The sequence below is a fragment of the Nipponia nippon genome, unplaced genomic scaffold, assembly GCF_047370975.1.
Source record: "Nipponia nippon isolate SJK-2023a ecotype South Korea unplaced genomic scaffold, ASM4737097v1 scaffold_4, whole genome shotgun sequence".
Taxonomy (NCBI): domain Eukaryota; kingdom Metazoa; phylum Chordata; class Aves; order Pelecaniformes; family Threskiornithidae; genus Nipponia; species Nipponia nippon.
In genome coordinates, this window is record NW_028262358.1 from 27533639 (window position 1) to 27550903 (window position 17265).

The 17265-nt window shown below is 37.0% G+C and overlaps 1 protein-coding gene across 7 annotated transcripts in view; it reads left to right on the plus strand.

Moving 5' to 3' along the window:
- The window catches only part of MTA3 (metastasis associated 1 family member 3), a 144195-nt gene that overhangs the window by 75816 nt on the left and 51114 nt on the right, over window positions 1-17265 (plus strand). For all 7 annotated transcript variants that reach the window (XR_015708583.1, XM_087776211.1, XM_087776210.1 and 4 more), the window contains exons 10-14: window positions 2049-2123; window positions 7331-7389; window positions 9934-10058; window positions 11334-11485; window positions 11987-12209. Coding sequence is in view for 6 of the 7 variants with exons in the window: in XM_087776211.1 (XP_087632337.1) it covers window positions 2049-2123; window positions 7331-7389; window positions 9934-10058; window positions 11334-11485; window positions 11987-12209 (634 nt within the window). In the remaining variant the exon portion in view is untranslated. The remainder of the gene's footprint in view (window positions 1-2048; window positions 2124-7330; window positions 7390-9933; window positions 10059-11333; window positions 11486-11986; window positions 12210-17265) is intronic.

A 17265-nucleotide genomic window follows, 5' to 3' on the forward strand; every position in this document is an offset into this window, starting at 1 on the left:
AAGAAACTGAAAATTCCCTCTCCCTGTTTTTGTACTGCTGACACTTCTTTGGTGATTTTCTCCTACAAAAATGTCACACCAGTGGTCATTTTTAGTTCTTTCAATTAGTGTTTAATAGAATTTGGTAATGAAAGTACATTATTCTATGACTGTTCACAGCTTCTCTGGCATTTCAGAGCAACCTCTGGAAAATCCACGTGCCTCTACAGTGTTTTGTCATTTAAGTACGCGGGTAAACGGAATACAGGATATTCACGCTCAGTCTGTCAAACAGGTTTTCTGAGTTGTGAATCAAAGTGTAAAAGGATTATGGTTTTCTAGTCCAAGCACCTTAATTATCTTTCTTTAATGGTAGATGCCTACTGAGTGAATGAACATACTGATGTCACAATCATAGTTAAAACAGATTAAAATATTTTCTAGAGATATGTCAAACGTTATCTGTAGCATGAATGTGTTAATAAGTGTTCAGCAAGGAAAGTAAATATGGAGAAGTTAACATGTACTAGTTGACAACGGCAGGTAGTTGGGGTGACCGTGGTTCATCTGGATGCCAGGAAGAATATGGACCTAGACACTGAGAAGCAGCTCATCTGTCACCTCACACCAAACACATGTTCCTGTCACTGGCCTTTTCTTGGACAGATTTCTCTTAAGCCGTAATTTACCTGAGACAGTAAAAGGATTTTAGTAAACTGAATTGTGTTGCTATCTATCGCAGCATCAGCTTACGCATTTGTTACGCTGCTACACGTTAAATGCAAATGGACAAAACTGCTACTGTTTGGACCGGGGATTTACACACTGTGGTGCACTACCTCAAAATGATTTCACAGCTGAGTCTGGACCTGAATCCCAGCTCCTGAAAGACAGAGGTGGGAGCTAGACTCAGTTTGTCTTAAGTAGCTGCAGGCAAGCAGCTTGAAAAGCTGGCTGTGAGCTCCTGCATGCTGGGAGAGGCAGCTTGGTACAGTGTTCCTCTGTTGCTTTTAGGAACATAATTAGAGGTTCAGGAACCTATTCTTTCGGCTTAGGAAATGCAGAAAGCCCCAAAGCGGAGTGAATAAGGTTGGAAAGATAATGTTTCCACATGTTTGTTTTCTGGGACTTCTTAAGGATGATTTCTGGAGAGTAGAGAATATTAGCGTTAATGCATGCCTCTAGAAAAAAACATGCACAAAATAGTAGCATGTTTCCAGGTTATGAAGAAAAATTGCATTAATTCTGTAAGAGAATTACTAATTTAAATGATAGAAAGAATTTATGGAGTTAAATAGGTGATTTGGTAGTGATTAAAAATGGCTGCTCTATGCTTAACTTTCTCCCCTAAGCTCAGGCTAATACATTTTCACTTGACCAATGAACATGTGCACCCAAAATAATAATCATCATTGTCATCGTCATCATCGCCATCACTTGCCCTGAGTTTGCCCAGAGATTTTTGTGAAATATTCATTGTCAGTATCACTCTTGTTGCTCAAGGTAGCCTTTGTCCCTAGCATCCTTTTGTTTCTTGTTTAATGGTCAAGAGTATGTAGAGGTTTATGCAAAACTACTGGTACTGCATGAGCAGCTGAGTTATTATGGGACTTGAAAAACCTGTGAACTAAGTACAATAACCATTATATTTTTTTAAGAGTAAAATTATCATGAGACTCGAACACAGTCTTGTCAAGATGATTTATTTTAGTCCTGATGTTGTTCTCCATCTGATGCGCTTTATAATAAGGATATTACCTTCTGTGTTTCCTGATGGAAATCTGGATTCTGTTTTGATCATTTTGTTTAACCATATGGCTTAAACAGAATAAATTACACTGGGATTTGGATGTGTAATATTGTTGTAATTCTGCATCTTTGTTAACTATAAGGAAAGTTTGTGTGTTAGTAATATGTATTTATTTGCATATGGATTTTAATGTAGGTATTTAATACATGCACATTTTAGTATTTGTGTATCAACTATACTTGATTTTAACATGTATTTAATAAGATATGGAATCTGCAGTTTCTTGGAACCACTTTAATTTGCAACAAATGTTTTTCAGCTCCCTTGGAAGTCGCTGACTAGCATCATTGAGTATTATTACATGTGGAAAACCACTGACAGATATGTGCAGCAGGTAATTTAATGGCTGTTTCAGCATGAACCAGTCTACCACGTTCTTAAAAAATCTGAACTTGTTAAAGCACAGAAATTTGTTTCTATTTTTAAACAGAAATATGGTGGGAGGCCTGTGGTAGTATTTTAGGCTATTAGACCAGTGGTTTTGTGCTGTTTACAGGGTGCATTGTCAAATCTTCTGATGCCTACTGTACATCACATAGCTCTGAAGAGCTTTTTAAGCCATTTGTATTGTACGCTGGTTTGTAGCAATTGTGATTCCTGGTTCTTACTGCAGTGTGGGCTAAGAAGGAAATGGGCTGCAGAGCAAGTGCTTTAGGCTGTGAAGCTGTGCATGGGACTGAAGGAAAAGGAATATACATTGTGTTAAAGGTGGCTGCTAATGTTATGAACCTTTTATTGGTATTTCATGGTAGAACATTACTTTGGTATTACCAGGATTTAAAAACAAAATTGAGAACATTCTGCACATAGGGGATGTGTTCATCCTTCTGATTAAATATTCAGGTGTTCAGGTTGCTCTGGAGCAGAAACGTGATAAGATTGCATTGGCTACCTACACTGGGATATTTTAAGCAGGTTTAGGCAAAATTTCAGTGTTAGTGCTTTTTATATATTGCACTCTATGTAGATTTACTCCTTGATTTAGGTATCTAGAACATTTTAAAATACTACATTTTAATTTATGATTTAACATCTAAGTCTATAGCTCCTTTACTTGCTGCATAATGAGTGGCGATGTATGTACAGCATGTTGAAAATACATCTTACGCTGTAATGATTACAGCTGTATTGTTAGATGGATCTTTGGAATTGTTCCCGATTTTGTTAGTGTGTCAGAAGGATGACTGCTTCAGGTTGTTCTGGTTTATTTGAAAGTATTTCTACATCATCTTGTTAGGGTATGGAAAGTAAGGGAAAAGTCTTTTACCACACAGTAGTCTTGGGCTATCACTAGGACCGTTTAGTTCTATGGATAATACAAATAGAAAATAGTATGCTGTGTATAAAGGCATGTTTTTCTGGATTTGTCTTCATTCATTTCACTTTTAAGAGTTTTTTTGCACTGTTAGTCTTTATCCTAGAAGGGTATTGCCAGCAGAGATTTACTGTGCTGTTTGTCAGCTCTTACGGTTTGAGCAGTGGATGATCTTGAAGAATCAGATAAAAAAATATTATTGCTACTGAAAGCCATGGAGTAAGGATAAATTGAAGTGCAAATTGACTTTTGTCAACACTCTTAGGTTGCTCAGAGACTGATCTTGTTTCTAGTGAAATTTTTCTGAAATACTTGCTCTGGAGCGGTTGGTAAAAGACTGAAAGACTGAGACTCCCTTTCTAAAGTTCTCCAGGGCTTCATTATGATTCCATTGGTACAATGATCAAGGTGTGTGATGGTGTGTTGAGTTTGTATATCCTTTCGCAGGATTGGTTTTTTTAGCCTCACATACAAGAAAAACACATAGGCTTTATGGTTATCTACAACTTGAATGCTCTTAGAAATGCCTGTGTTTTACTTGCAGCTAAGTAAACTTAGAACATCCTAACTCAGAACATGGCAATGTACCACAGAATTTAATGCTTGAGACATGTTCTTTCAAGGTCATGCATGATCATCAATAACAAAACCAGTGTAGGCCAAATACCTCATTTCTATCCTGGTTAACATTTCTGTAACCCTTCCTAATGAGAGATCCGAACTTCATCCTACCCTTGTTTAGTTTGTTCTGGAATGGTAAAAATAATACAGTTCAGTAGAAACAGTATCTGTAGGGGTTTTTTCCCCACCAGAACAAGCTGTGATAATTGAATGCATTTCAGGGAGAAAATATGTTCAGTAAGAAAGTGGCAATTTCAGAGTCATTCTTCTCTAAATATCATTCTTGAGGGGTAGGGCAGCTTGGGGGAATGGGAAGACAAAGAGGTCGATGTACGTACTTGAATCTTATGCATGAAATACAGTCTCTGAATTCCAGATTGGTGTGATTTAAGATGAAAATTTGCTCTTTTATTATCTTTATTTCTGTGTGTGAATTGGCTGCATTGTGTCAGGCATAAGAAAGGTTTCCTTGTCATAATTGCTACTAAATGTTATTCTTGCTTGGTAGCTAAAGGTGGTGATTTAATGGCAGTGGAGATACTGCTGCCACCTTGCCTTCAGAGCATGTTCCCTTCGAGTCAAGATGAAGGGGTATGTTAAAGTTCTCAGTCTGTGCTGAACCTGTCGAGCAAAACTAATTCAGGCTTTGGGTAGTCATTCTTGGTGATACGGCACTTTTCATGACCACCACATTATATAGTGTTTGCAGAAGGGCAGGTGGCTCATTCCACTGAATGAAATGTGTTCTCATTATTTGTGGTGTTCTCCTTAAAAATCTGATTCAATGCAGAAAAGACGTTTACTGAGACTTTGCAGCAGAAAAAGGGACAACATATGTAAGGATAACTAAATTACTGTACTATAACAATATATTACATTTCCCTCTTATTTATTTCCACTGTTGAAAACAGTACTAAGGTAGGGAAATGGTCATTTCTTGGGATATTTGTCAGTTGATAATCATAATAAAAGTTCTTAAAAAGAAATAACATTCAGTTTCAAGGGTAGTTGATTAAAAGTAGTATAGCCCAGGTAAAAAGCTGGATTAGTGTAGCTTGACCTCCCCTATAATGCAGTCAGAAACAGTTACTGTTTAAGATCAGGTGTAAATTTTTTTTCAGGAAAAGCATCAGCTCTCTTTGTTACATTGCTCCAGTGATTTATTACCCTTATTGTTACAAACTGGTTTCTTGTCTAAACGTTTTCAATTTCAACTTCCAGCCTTCACAGTTTACCAGTTTTTATCCTCTCAATTTCAACAGGCAGAGGTTTTGTCTCAGAGATTGCAACTATTTGTTGATAGCTTTGTTTCTGCGTCCTTTCTTCTCTCTTGGTTACTTAAAAGTTGATAGGTCAGTGTGAATTCAAGCTGTGACATTTTCTGTTGCTTTTAGAGAGCAATGTTAACTATAGTTTTAGTGCATAAAAATGTAGCTTATACTGAAGTGGCAGTATATGATTCACTTTAGTAAATAAAGGAGGAAAGTGATTGCTAAAATTGCATTCCTTACAACCCCCATGCCAGTATTAAAACTATGCTAAAATATAATTAATGTGTATAGTCACTTCTCGCTGACACTGCCATCAGGGCTTAATATAGCTTCCTACAAATGCTTTACATTTTGAGAGTGCTTTAAGGCTACTTTCCTCATTTCTTTCCCTTTATTGTGTTTTTCTCTTTTGCTGTGATGATCTTGCTAGGTGTGCAGTGAGATTTATTGGTTCTGTTTGTAGAATGGGACTAGTTTGTTACAAACCTCTGTGGAACGCGTGTTACCTGCTGACCTGCAGTTTTGCATGCTTTTTTAGTTTGAAAACAAATTCTATGTTGTGTTGGAGTATAATATGAAAAGAAAAAAAGAGACAGTTGTGGAAAGCCTGTGGCCTGAAGCTGTTAAGCGGAAAGGGTTCACCCTTGAGAGCTCTTCTGCTGGGACTGTAAAATGTTCTCCGATTAAAAAACATCAGTTTATGAGACTTGGAGCATGCTGCTGCTGTTCTTTCTCCTTACTCGTGTAAAAACTGACTTGAGCAGGCAGAGCATGCTGTGTTTGCATTTCTGCTACGGGCCTGTTGAAGGTAACGCAGTGTTGCCAAGCCTGCGCCAGGGAAAGAGTACAACTGCACCAGATATATCAATGGAAGTCACTTCTGTAGCTCCAAACACAACTAGGCATCTGTGAACAGCAAAAACCTGTTAAAAAAAAAAAAAAAAAAAAGCCTATCTTGGAAATAAATGGAAAAGGGCTCTGATATTGCATGAGAATTAATTCATGGTGGCATGGACTGCTTAGGAGTGTATTTGTCATAGATTGCTCCTCAAAGATGCAGTTTTTATAAATGAGAGTTGTGGTGATGGATGGCACAGGGGCAACTTTCTGAAATGGAAAAGAGCAGTGGTTGACATAAGGAGGCTTACTCAAGCTACTTGACCAGTAAAGCCGATTAACCCTGTAACTCGCCTCGTGGCTTGGGGAAGAGACTCTGAGTGCAGTCCTTTGGTGATACTTTCCCCAAGGTGGGAAGTGAGCCTTGCGAAGATTGGATATCAGAAAACAGGAGTATAGCAGAGAAGAGAATTGGCTGTTGTAGGAGAAATGGAGGACTGAATTTTAAACACCTGATAAAGAAAGGGGGCATCTTCAGAGGCAGGCAGGTAGTGTTGATTTATTATTGCTGGATATCAATGTCCCCCCTTGGCTTTTTCCTCCTCTGTAATTAAATTGACCATGTTTCAACTCCTTTCCTCCTTTTTTTATTCCTCCTTTTTCCAAGTGAACAGAAGTAATGTCTTGAGTACAGGAAGAGCAGGGGAATAATCTTCTTTTCCTTCATCTTTTAGGTACAGACAAATGTTTTAGATAAACAGTAGACATCTGAATTCTGTATTTCTTGTGCCATTGCTGAAAAAATTGTCTTCTCAATTACTTGTATAATACATGGCAATAACTAAAACTTTTCAACATTTTAGAAGTTAGTAATACTATTTTGAGTGTAACATGTTTTGAGTTTGTTGCAAGTATGAAGAAAGTAATTTAGTAAATTCACAGACTATCTTGATAGTAGTGTAGCTGTCCTGCTACTGCTGTGTTCCTGAGCTGCAGTTTTAAAGGCCCTTAATGGAAGTAGGTGTTAGTTATTTCTAACAGTCGGCGGACTTTACTGTTCCGCTTCCTTACACTGCTTATAAAACACTAACCTCAGGCTTGACAGAGCACACAAGAAGCGTTGAGTTACATGACTGATGAGGAACTCATCATGTGCAATTTCGCTCATTTAGTTTCTACTTACTCTGCAGTGGTTAGCCGCAGTGTCGTACATGTTTATGTAGGTGTAATTTATGTAAATTGTTATTGTCAGTTTTACAGTTTTGTTGTCATATGTGAGGCCTGCGAGTTTTACTGGAGAGGACAGTATGCTATAATTTTAAACTAATAATAAAAATAGAGAACTCGTTTTTCATGGTTTTCATCTTGTAGATGTCTACACTTGTTTTGGAGGCTCTTGTGGAATCACAAAATAGAAATAATTTAAAGGTGTGCTGTTTTATAAAATCTCATACTTGAATATAACAAAATATTTTAATGTGTTAATTTTTCAACTAGAAACGTCTGAAAGCAGCTGAAGCAGAAAGTAAATTGAAACAAGTATACATCCCCACCTAGTAAGTATAACAATGAAGTCATTTTTTTGAATAATGTACAGGTAAAATTGAAACAGTAACATGCATGATATCTTCTTAGTTGTTATATACAAACAGTATACAGAGATATGATCGGAAAATGCCACAAACTCTTGTCATAAGTGAAACCTTTGTACTTAACTGAGCCCGTTGTCTTTGACCTGCAAACTGCCTGTTCTGGAACGGTGCGAAGTTTTACAAAAGGTGATCAAGTGCTACGTGGGCTGCTCAGATGCAAGAAGGGCCTTGTCATTTAAAAAGCAGTTTTTCCAGAAAAATTGGTTCCACAACACTTCATATTTGTGTAAATGCAATATTTCAAAATAGAAGCAATTGCTAATGTAGTTACATAAAATAAAATCAGATACTTTCCCATTACAGTTTTATCTTGTTGATGCAGTCTGTTCTTCAGCTAGAGACAAGAGATCTTCTGGCTGTAAATTAAAGGTAGCACACAGCCCAAAATCTTTTATCTTCGAACAAGTCTTATTCATGAAATATGTTTTCTTCTGAGGCGTTTTTAATCTGGTTTTTTTTAGATTTGAACTCGATGCTATATCTGCTTTTGTTAACGTGTAGTTTACAGAAACAAGATACAATCTGTCTCTTTCATATTCATAATTTCCCCAAGATTATGAGAACAGAAAGGGTTACAGATAACGTTCTTTTAAGCTTTCTGTGGGTATATTCAGTTTACATATATTTGAATTTCCCATTGTTATGAATGTGTGCGTATAACAGAACACTAGAATACCAAATGAAATACTTTGAAAATCCACTGTTGTCTTGATGACTTGTATAAATTGCATACAAGAGAGCTTCATTACCATATTACATACAGACTTTTCTCTTAACCTGATTTAATAATACAAACAGCAGACTGTTAAAGTCAGTCTTTTAATCTCATCTCTGAAGAAATGTTGTGAGTTTTAAAGCTCAAGTCTCTGATAAATGACGCCTTTTAAAAAAAGCTGCACGCTCTAGTAGGAGTGTTTCCTAACCCTTTCATGGACATGGCAGCTTTAGGAAAACTGGAAGATGCTCAGTCTTTACATAATGCTTTTTCATTTTAATTTCCTTGGTCCGTGTGGACAGTTCAGGACTTCTGCGAATAGGTTCGCAGTAGGGACTAGTTGTATTGGATGACAAAACCCGTTTTGAAATGTAGGATTTTTGCCTTTATCTTTCTTGCTGTCTGTCTTTTGCCTGCGTGTAAAGACAGAATCCATAGTCAATGGTAAGAGGGTGGTAGGACTTCTCAAATCCTTGATAACTGTGCAATCTGGGGCACTCGTGGGCAAATGGACTGATAACGCTCTGTTTCAAGGCTGATTTATTGTGTTTGAAATCTGAGTAGCAGAGCTGAATACTTTTTTAACTTGATTGTAAGGTATTTCCTGTAAAAGCAAGGTTCTCTCCTCAATACCAGGGTCCCGTTGAATTCATGGCTTCTCTGGAAGGTAACTAAGCAACGTATCATAATGTGGGAGACTTAATCGTCTCTTGATTCATCCCCTTGTACCTTGAGCCCAAGGTACTTGTTAAAGAGTATCTGGAAATTGTAAAAGTGTCTCTCACTGGATATAGTAAAAAGAAGGCAGGAGACAGACTTCCTGGCATTTGGAGTAGCGACTTGATACAGCAAAGGTTTCTTCAATTAGTCATTTTAACTAATCTTGAATATATTTTATGCTACCTAAAGTAACGAATAATCATCTTAGGAATCAATGTATCCAGCCTTGCCTTGTTTTGAGAGTATAGCTTGTCAAAGGGGTAATTAACACCCACAAAGTTGGAGTTTTGAAAATATTGTACTTAACCTAGTGAGGTGTATATTAATTCTCTCTGAATTAACTGACCTGTAAAGTGCTACTTCACTGAAGTATTAGTAGGTAAAATAATCACAATAATAATATAAAAAAGAAAAATCCAAGAAGAGTTCGTCAGCCTTTTTGGAAAGTAGTTTAGGACAGAACCCGGACAGAACTGCCTGATATTATATGGGCGAGCTTTGCCAGGGTTATAGGACGTTCACATTTACTGCAGTTGGTGGGAAGGTATGTACTTCTGCTTGAGATAGCAGGCGACAGACCCTCTTCTAGGGTGGACAGCCTTGTAGCATTATAAGCAGTGTTACTACTCTTACTTCTTATACTTCACCCAAAGTCCAGCCTCACCTTGTAAAGCCTTATCTGTTGACTGGAACCCCCTTCTGAAATTCTGTGCTGTGTCAGGGTTGTGTTAATGCTTGACCGCTAGACCTGGTCTTTTACTAGCTTGCCAAGTAGCTTAGACCATGTGAGAGCTTTTTACAAAGATCCGTAAACTTGAATATCAAAGCATAGCAATTCTCTTACAGTGCTGAAAATGGTAGAGTATAAAAATTAGTCTTATTTTTTAGAGCAGATTTTACAGATGATGTCACCGCACATCAGAATTCCAGAATTAGGTTGATTGTTTTCATGTTGACGAACCAGTTAGTAAAATAACTTTTTTTTTTTTTTTGCTTTTTAATTTTATTTAAAGCAATAAACCAAATCCCAATCAAATATCTAGCAACAATGGGAAACCTGCTGCAGTCAATGGAGCAATGGGAGCCTCTTATCAGGCACAGGCCTCACTAATAGGTCGGGCTTGTGAAAGTTGCTATAGTAAGTAAATTTCTTTTTTTTTAATAATTCAGGAGTTTGGGCTAATCTTAATATGCACTGTTTTTTAAAAACAAATGTATGTACTTTTGTTTGCATGCTGTAGAGGATAATTTTGAGTGACTTGTGTGGCAGAAATAACTTTTAAGTTAGAGCTGCCTTCAATATATTGATTAAATGTCAATATTCAAATCTACTTTACAACTTTTTTTTAACAATTCAGAAAGTACAGGAAGATAAAATAGTATAATATGATGGCACTGATACGTTATTCCTTTACCTTCAGAATACTAGATTCAAATTTATTTTTGGTTCTCCTGTAAGAGTGAGTTGTTTTTCTATTTGTTTGGTTTGTTTTTTTTTTCCCCTGCTCTGTTGTTGTTGGGGGGCTGGGGGAGGGCGTGTTGTTTTTTTTCCTAGTGTTTTGTGTGTTTCTGATGGTCCTTCTTGGACTTCTTGAAATAGCAGCTTTCAGCATAGGTTATATGAGAGAAGATATAATAAAATCCAGAACTGGAAAGACTTGAAAAGGCCTACCATATGAGAGTTCTTTACTTATCATTGCTATGGCTGCCTGTCTCTTAAACACCAATTAAATTAAAACCATATTTTGTAGATAAAAAGTTCCAGTTATATACTTTGTTGTTTTTCAAATTACATTTTTTAAAGAATAGTTTTCTTGTGAAAGATTACAAAAAGGAAAGAAAAAAGGTTAAATTAGTGTTTCCTGCTGAGTCTCCACACGCATAAGATAAAGGCATCTCCAAGGTCAGTAGGAGAAGTGCTTGTCCTTATCTTGTATGGATCTTGATTTATAAGTACTCACTTTGTATGACTTGAGCAAAAAAACCCCAGATCTTAAATAATTCTGATAAGTAACAAGCAACGTCATAAGCCTGTCTTCCAGGGTAAGATTAGAAATAGTGGAGGATTTATAGGGCCTTTTTTTTTTTTTTTTTTTTTTCCTTTCTCTCCCCGGTAGTCCCCTGGAAGAAAATCTCTTCTTGGCTATACGAAATCCCTGGTTTGAAATTAGATAGGGATGCATTTTCGAAATTTCCATTTGGAGTTGACTTCTGGGGTGCTTTTTTAAAAAATAAACAAACTAAAAATTCAAGTTCTTATTTTCTCTATGTCAAATATATTAAATATTTATCCATATAATGCTCTTATAATGCCATATACTATGGCTATATAAAACCATCTCTTACAGCATTTGGATTTATTATATTGAATGCAGTACGCACCAGTTTACTTGTGCTGTTTTCTCCTCCTTAGCTCCACAGTCTCACCAATGGTATTCTTGGGGTCCTCCTAATATGCAATGTAGATTGTGTGCGTCTTGCTGGATTTATTGGAAGAAATATGGTGGCCTGAAAATGCCCACACAGACAGATGAAGATAAACTGTCTTCCAGCCAACCTACAGAGGTAGGATTGTGTAGATAAACTTTCCTAAAACAAAACGTGGAGCTTTCACAGGACTGCTGTGATCTGAATATTTAATGGAATGATTTTTTTTATGTATGTGTTCAGCTTTGGTATTACAAAACTCAATTTATTAATCCTTTTCGTGTCTTAAGTAGAACTGACCAGTGTGCAGGTCCTGCCATGTATTTATTTGACTAAGTCTTAGACAAACAAACATCCACTTCATGCATTTTGGGTGGACAAATGTCATCTTGACAATCAAATGGTGTGTTATCTATAAAATGTTAACCTGACTATACAATGTCTCATCTAGAATGGCGTTATATATCCACTCACAATAGTTCCCTGCTCTGTGTTTTACAGCTTCGTACATAAGCCCTAGTTTTTTGTATAGTGCGTATACATATTATTTGATTAGCCATGTGAATTTATCCAAATTGTGGATTTTTTTAATGCTGTAATTCAGAAGTATGTGTTATGATTTTTTGTTTGTTTTTGTAGGAATCCCATGTTAGAACTCACATGTCCCGGCAGGCCACACAAGGAACTCCAGTTCGTAACACTGGAAGTCCAAAGTCAGCAGTGAAAACACGTCAAGCTTTCTTTCTTCACACAACATGTTGGACAAAACTGGCCCGTCAGGTCTGCAAAAATACCCTCCGGCTGCGGCAGGCAGCAAGACGTCCCTTTGTCCCTATTAACTGTGCTGCCATTAAGGCAGAATGTAAGATGTTTTTTTAATTCTTAGTTCTGTGTGCTGTGCTTCCCACCCATTTTTGTCTTTTAATTTTATTTTCTTTTTCAATAAACATTTCTTGTCTATACGCTTTTGCTTTTCATTTTTTCATTTGTCCAGCATATCACCAACACATTGGATGAAGCCTGGCTGCCTTGAACAGATTTCAGGCTGGGGGAACATTTCAGTGAATGAAAAGGGGAGAACTATGACCTCATTCACTTACAAAAAATTGTCATTAAAAAAAATTGGGGACAAGGAGGGGAAATCAATGCCGTGACATAAAAAGCATGCTTCCTAGTAGGCAGCGTGAAAGAAGTTCGCTTTTACATTGTTCGTTTATTGTTTCACTGAACAGAAAGTATCGATCGGTGCGTGTTTTACTTTTTCTCAGTGGCATTGGTCGAGGAATTAGGAGCTTAGGATGCATTAAGAATTTAAATCTGGCCTGTAATACAACCCTTTGTTACTGTGGTGATCGTATGGTGGCGATAACCATGTCTATTATTTCATCATAGTCGCATCATTTTTTTTTTGTCTGTTCCAGTTTTATATTTTAGTTGTAGTTTAGCAACAGTAAGTCTCTTTATGTGCATATGGGTGTAAGTTCTGCTGCAAAGTCACTGAATATTTCAGGAGGTTTTGTATCTGTGCGGAGCGCGTTGTTTTACTGCTCACGCTGTTTGGTTATGTTGCCCAGTCTTCCATAGATGCGGTTCTTGGAGCAGATGCTTGATGTTCCAAGATGAGCCATGCTGGCTCGTTGTACTGTCAATTGTATTAGAATTGAAGAGACGTTTTTAGAATATTAGATGTTGGTTTTATAAGCATGTTTAGTAGATTAATGCTAAATGTTTTCCCAGCATATTTAACTGGGATGCCGATGATGTCGGTGTCGATCATAAGAAATTTACTCCAGAGAGGCTTAAAATCTGGTTTTGAGTAATTATACTCCCCTTATGTACTTTAACACCAGCCATTCTTCACATGCAAACTCTTCACCTACTTCTGCAGTCATCCAGAACTTGGTGAATATTTCTGTTCATTGTCCTTGTCTTATTTATTTAGTTGTCCTATTGGCCATTTTCTTTCTTCTTTCAAAGCTGTGCAAGTCAGGAGCAACTTTTAGATATAAGGAAACCATATGGGTTGTACTTTCATGGAAGAAGTGTGTGTAAGGCTAGACTAGGATTATATTTTTAATCTTTAATACAAAATAACAGTTCTGAGAGGGAGGCATGGTACTTTTTGATTTATGTAATTGGCACTAATTTCTGCTAAATCATGGATGAAAATTAATTTTAGAAGTTCACTTGAACCTCGAAGCTTTTTCTCCGTATCCCTATTTCTTTTCACTCACTCAATTTGAAAGAAGATGAAGCTTTTGTTTAAGGAAGAGGAAAAAAGAATGTTTCATCTAACTGTTAATCATCATACTAGACCAAGTGTTATACACACAGTTCAACTTTAAAACAAAGGAGTGAAAAGCTGAGCTTTTCAGCAGGAAATCGGCATTCTTGAATGCGACTGGCAGTGCTACCAGTGCTTCCTCTTTGTTCCTTTGAATGAGAAAGTGCCACATCAGATTAACATCAAGAGCAGAAAGATTCCCCCCACCCCGTCGTCTCTGTCTTCCATTATTCTTTTTATTTGAAGGAAAATTTGGACCTTGCAATTTTGTCTTTTTGAATGCTGATGCTTCTTGATCAGACCTAACGTAGATATAAAAAAAAAAAAAAAGAAAAAGTCACAGTTGTCAATGCTTTTTAAACACAGCATTGAAATTATTTCGTAATAGTCAAAACCATGTTATACCTCATTTAATTCATTTAACTCATGTTTCTCTGTGTACACACACGTGTACACACACACACACACACACGTTTCTGGCAATATGTATCTGTCTGGAATCGTTCAGTGCTATTACCTGCATTGTCATTGTCATATTAATATGACTTAAATATTTACTAAACGTAAAGGCTAGTAAGTAAATAAAAAACCTGTTTTCTAGTTTTGTTCATGTACTTATATGTGGTGACCTGTGTTCAGTGCACTCTAGATTTTAATGTTATAACTAAATAGATTTTTTTTCTTCCTGAATGCCCTGAATCCTTTTCTAAGGATAGCTTGATACAAGTAATTTTAAAATTTTTTAATGTTTAAATGAGATAATTAACAGTAATCGTTTCATATGTTGAATACCACTGCGTAATTACAGCATTGAATGTCTGTCTGTGTTGGTGTTACAAAAGTTATAAACATGCTTAGATAATAACCTGGCCAGAGTAGCAGGTTACCCATGATGTGACATGGCATGAGATGGTTAGGATGTCCAAGAACTGATTTGGAATTTGTTTTCCATGTTGGTGTGCTGAAACTTGAATCTAATGACTGCTTAGCTGCTTTGTCAAGGCTCGCCTGACTCTGTGTGTGTGCCAAACCGGTGCTTGGAGAAGTAACTGCTTTTCACAACTGTATTGCAGTAGGCACCATACCAACACTCAGAAGCCATAAAATCTAAAGGCAGAAGGATGGTAGGGCACTTACCCCAGCAGTGTACCTGGTTTTATGCCTTCTTAGTCTTACGCAATTTGTTGAAGTGCCAGGTTGCAAATGAAACTAATTCCCAGTTTTGAGAAAGAAAGCCTGAACAAGCCAGTCAGAGCTTGCTCATAAAATAAATTGATTTTTGTGGTCCACCTGAACTCATCTGCAGATGCTTCTTTTGTCTTGGAGGGGCATGGAAGCCTCTGAGAATGCTAATCTCAGGCCTAACCATCTTTTAGGTGAAACGAGATTTCAGACAGAGCATTTTTTGTTATTGTAATTCCACCCACATCATCTCCCTCGGCCCATTACATCCACTGGCAGAAAACAAGGTCCTATTCTATGTTCTTCATTCCTTCCGTTAGTGCAGAGTATTAGATTTTTCTCATTAGTGAGCCATATAGCATGACCCCTGCTCAGATGCCAGCAGGAGGTAGTGGAGACGATGCGTTTACATTCCCAGTTCAATCAAGGGATGGTCACCAGAAGGCTGAGAAGGCATGGCATCTCCTGCTAGGAGTGCAGCCCATCATGGAAATCTCAAACTTTGTTCTGCCTGAAAATAATAGGCTCGCTGTAGTTGTTCACAATAAACTTGTCTGATGGATTTTCAGGAATAATTAGAATTGAACTGTTTCAGTACGAGAACATTCCCATGCTATAAATTAGGTAAAATACCTTCTTTTCAGTTTGAATATATTGCATGTTTTTTAGAAAGTTAAGCAAAACTATCCTGTCCGTGGAAGGTCTCTGAATTAGAGGAAAGCAAAGTGGGCGTTCTTCTCCAGATAGTCACTGACAAGATAGGATCTGTGTCCAGCTTACAAGCGTGTTGATACATGTGTGAGAGTGAGCCGTGCATCTGTGAACCTTATTACTTCAGCACAGGAAGACTTCTGAGGGATTTTTTTTTTTTCTCTTTTTCTGCTCAGGTACAGTTTTATCAATATAACTATATGTATTAATTATAGTAATTTAAGTTTGGGTAACTACACTCCGTCTATGTAGACGTGATTGTCAAAATGTTTTCAGTGGATGATAATATATTATCTGTATAATATACAGATAGTTATCTGAAAATGAGTATACTGTTCGCGATCAAAACTTAACATACCTTTAAATCTGCAGATTTAATAACAAGTTTGGTACACAGTACTTGCTTGTTATGATCTGATTTGATAAAGACAAGTGAAAATTAAGTAGAATATGCAAAATGTTACTGATTTGTCTTTGTAAGCTTACAGCCTATGTTTTCCTGATATAAACCTACCCATTCATCTGAAGTGAGTAACATTTATGGGTATTGCTTCACAAACAGTTTTTTACGTCCTTGATTTTGACAGCTGTGGAAGATCTTTTGGCTGCATCTGGGACGAAACTATTTTCTCTACTGTTATCTTTGAATGCAATTTTTGCCAGATTTTAGTAGCCAGTAAAATAATTAAAAGAACACACTATTTTTTTTTCCCCAGAGTTTCTAAGAAGAATACAATTCAGGGAATACATAGAGCATAGTACATCCATTAGATAATCTGAATTTTGATAGAGATACGATGGAATGTCAAAGAGAAATAACTCCCCAATGAAAGTCTCTCTGAGCTCAAGAGACCTACAAATCTAGTTCAAAAAAAGGAAATAATTAAAAAACCCTTTTAAATCTAAAAGAATGAGCATCATTTGCCATCATCTTCTCCATAGCATTCCTGATTTCATTGACCTCTGTAATACCCACAACAGTCATCGCTTTTCTAGGTTAAGAACTTGGTCTGTTTAAAAGAATCCATTTCACACTGTGGTTCGTAATGTTGTTCCCTGGCGTTTTTCTAATTGTACCGTCTCCTCTTTAGGGTTATGGTGCCCCAAATTGCTTGCACTTCAAGATACAGGTTTCCCATCATTTTAGAGAGAGTCACATGTTTTCTGTTTTCCTATCAGCATAATTTCTAATATTCTGATTTTAATTTCTTTATAAGTGACCGCTGTTTAGTATTGTCTAGATATTTTTAGAAAGCTGTTGATGCTGACTCCGTGAATTCTCTTCTGTGCGGTGGTGGTGTAGAACCCATCGTTATATCTGTATGTTACAGTTGTTTTACCCCTTAAGAATTAATTTACATTTATTGCTTGATGCTGGTGATATATCCTTTGCAATCAGTTTTAGTTTTGATTATGCTCAGTAATTTCTTATCAGGAAACTTTTAACTCTCTGATGGCCTCTTTTCCTGATCTTTTGTATGCTGAACAGCACAGATCCTTTGGGGATTACGTAGACAATTAATTTTAATCAGGTGCTAATCCCTGAAAAAAACCCAAACTTGTCTTTCACCCTGTAACAGCTGGACAGCAACAGTCTTTGGTGGCACAGTTTGTTAAAAGCTAATGGAAATGCCAAGTTGGATGCCACATCAGCTGCATGTGTACGTGTCACGATTCCTTCAGAGGATCCTGGCAGACTGGTGACGCTTGCAGCCGCTGGTTTAGAGGATGCATAGGCAGG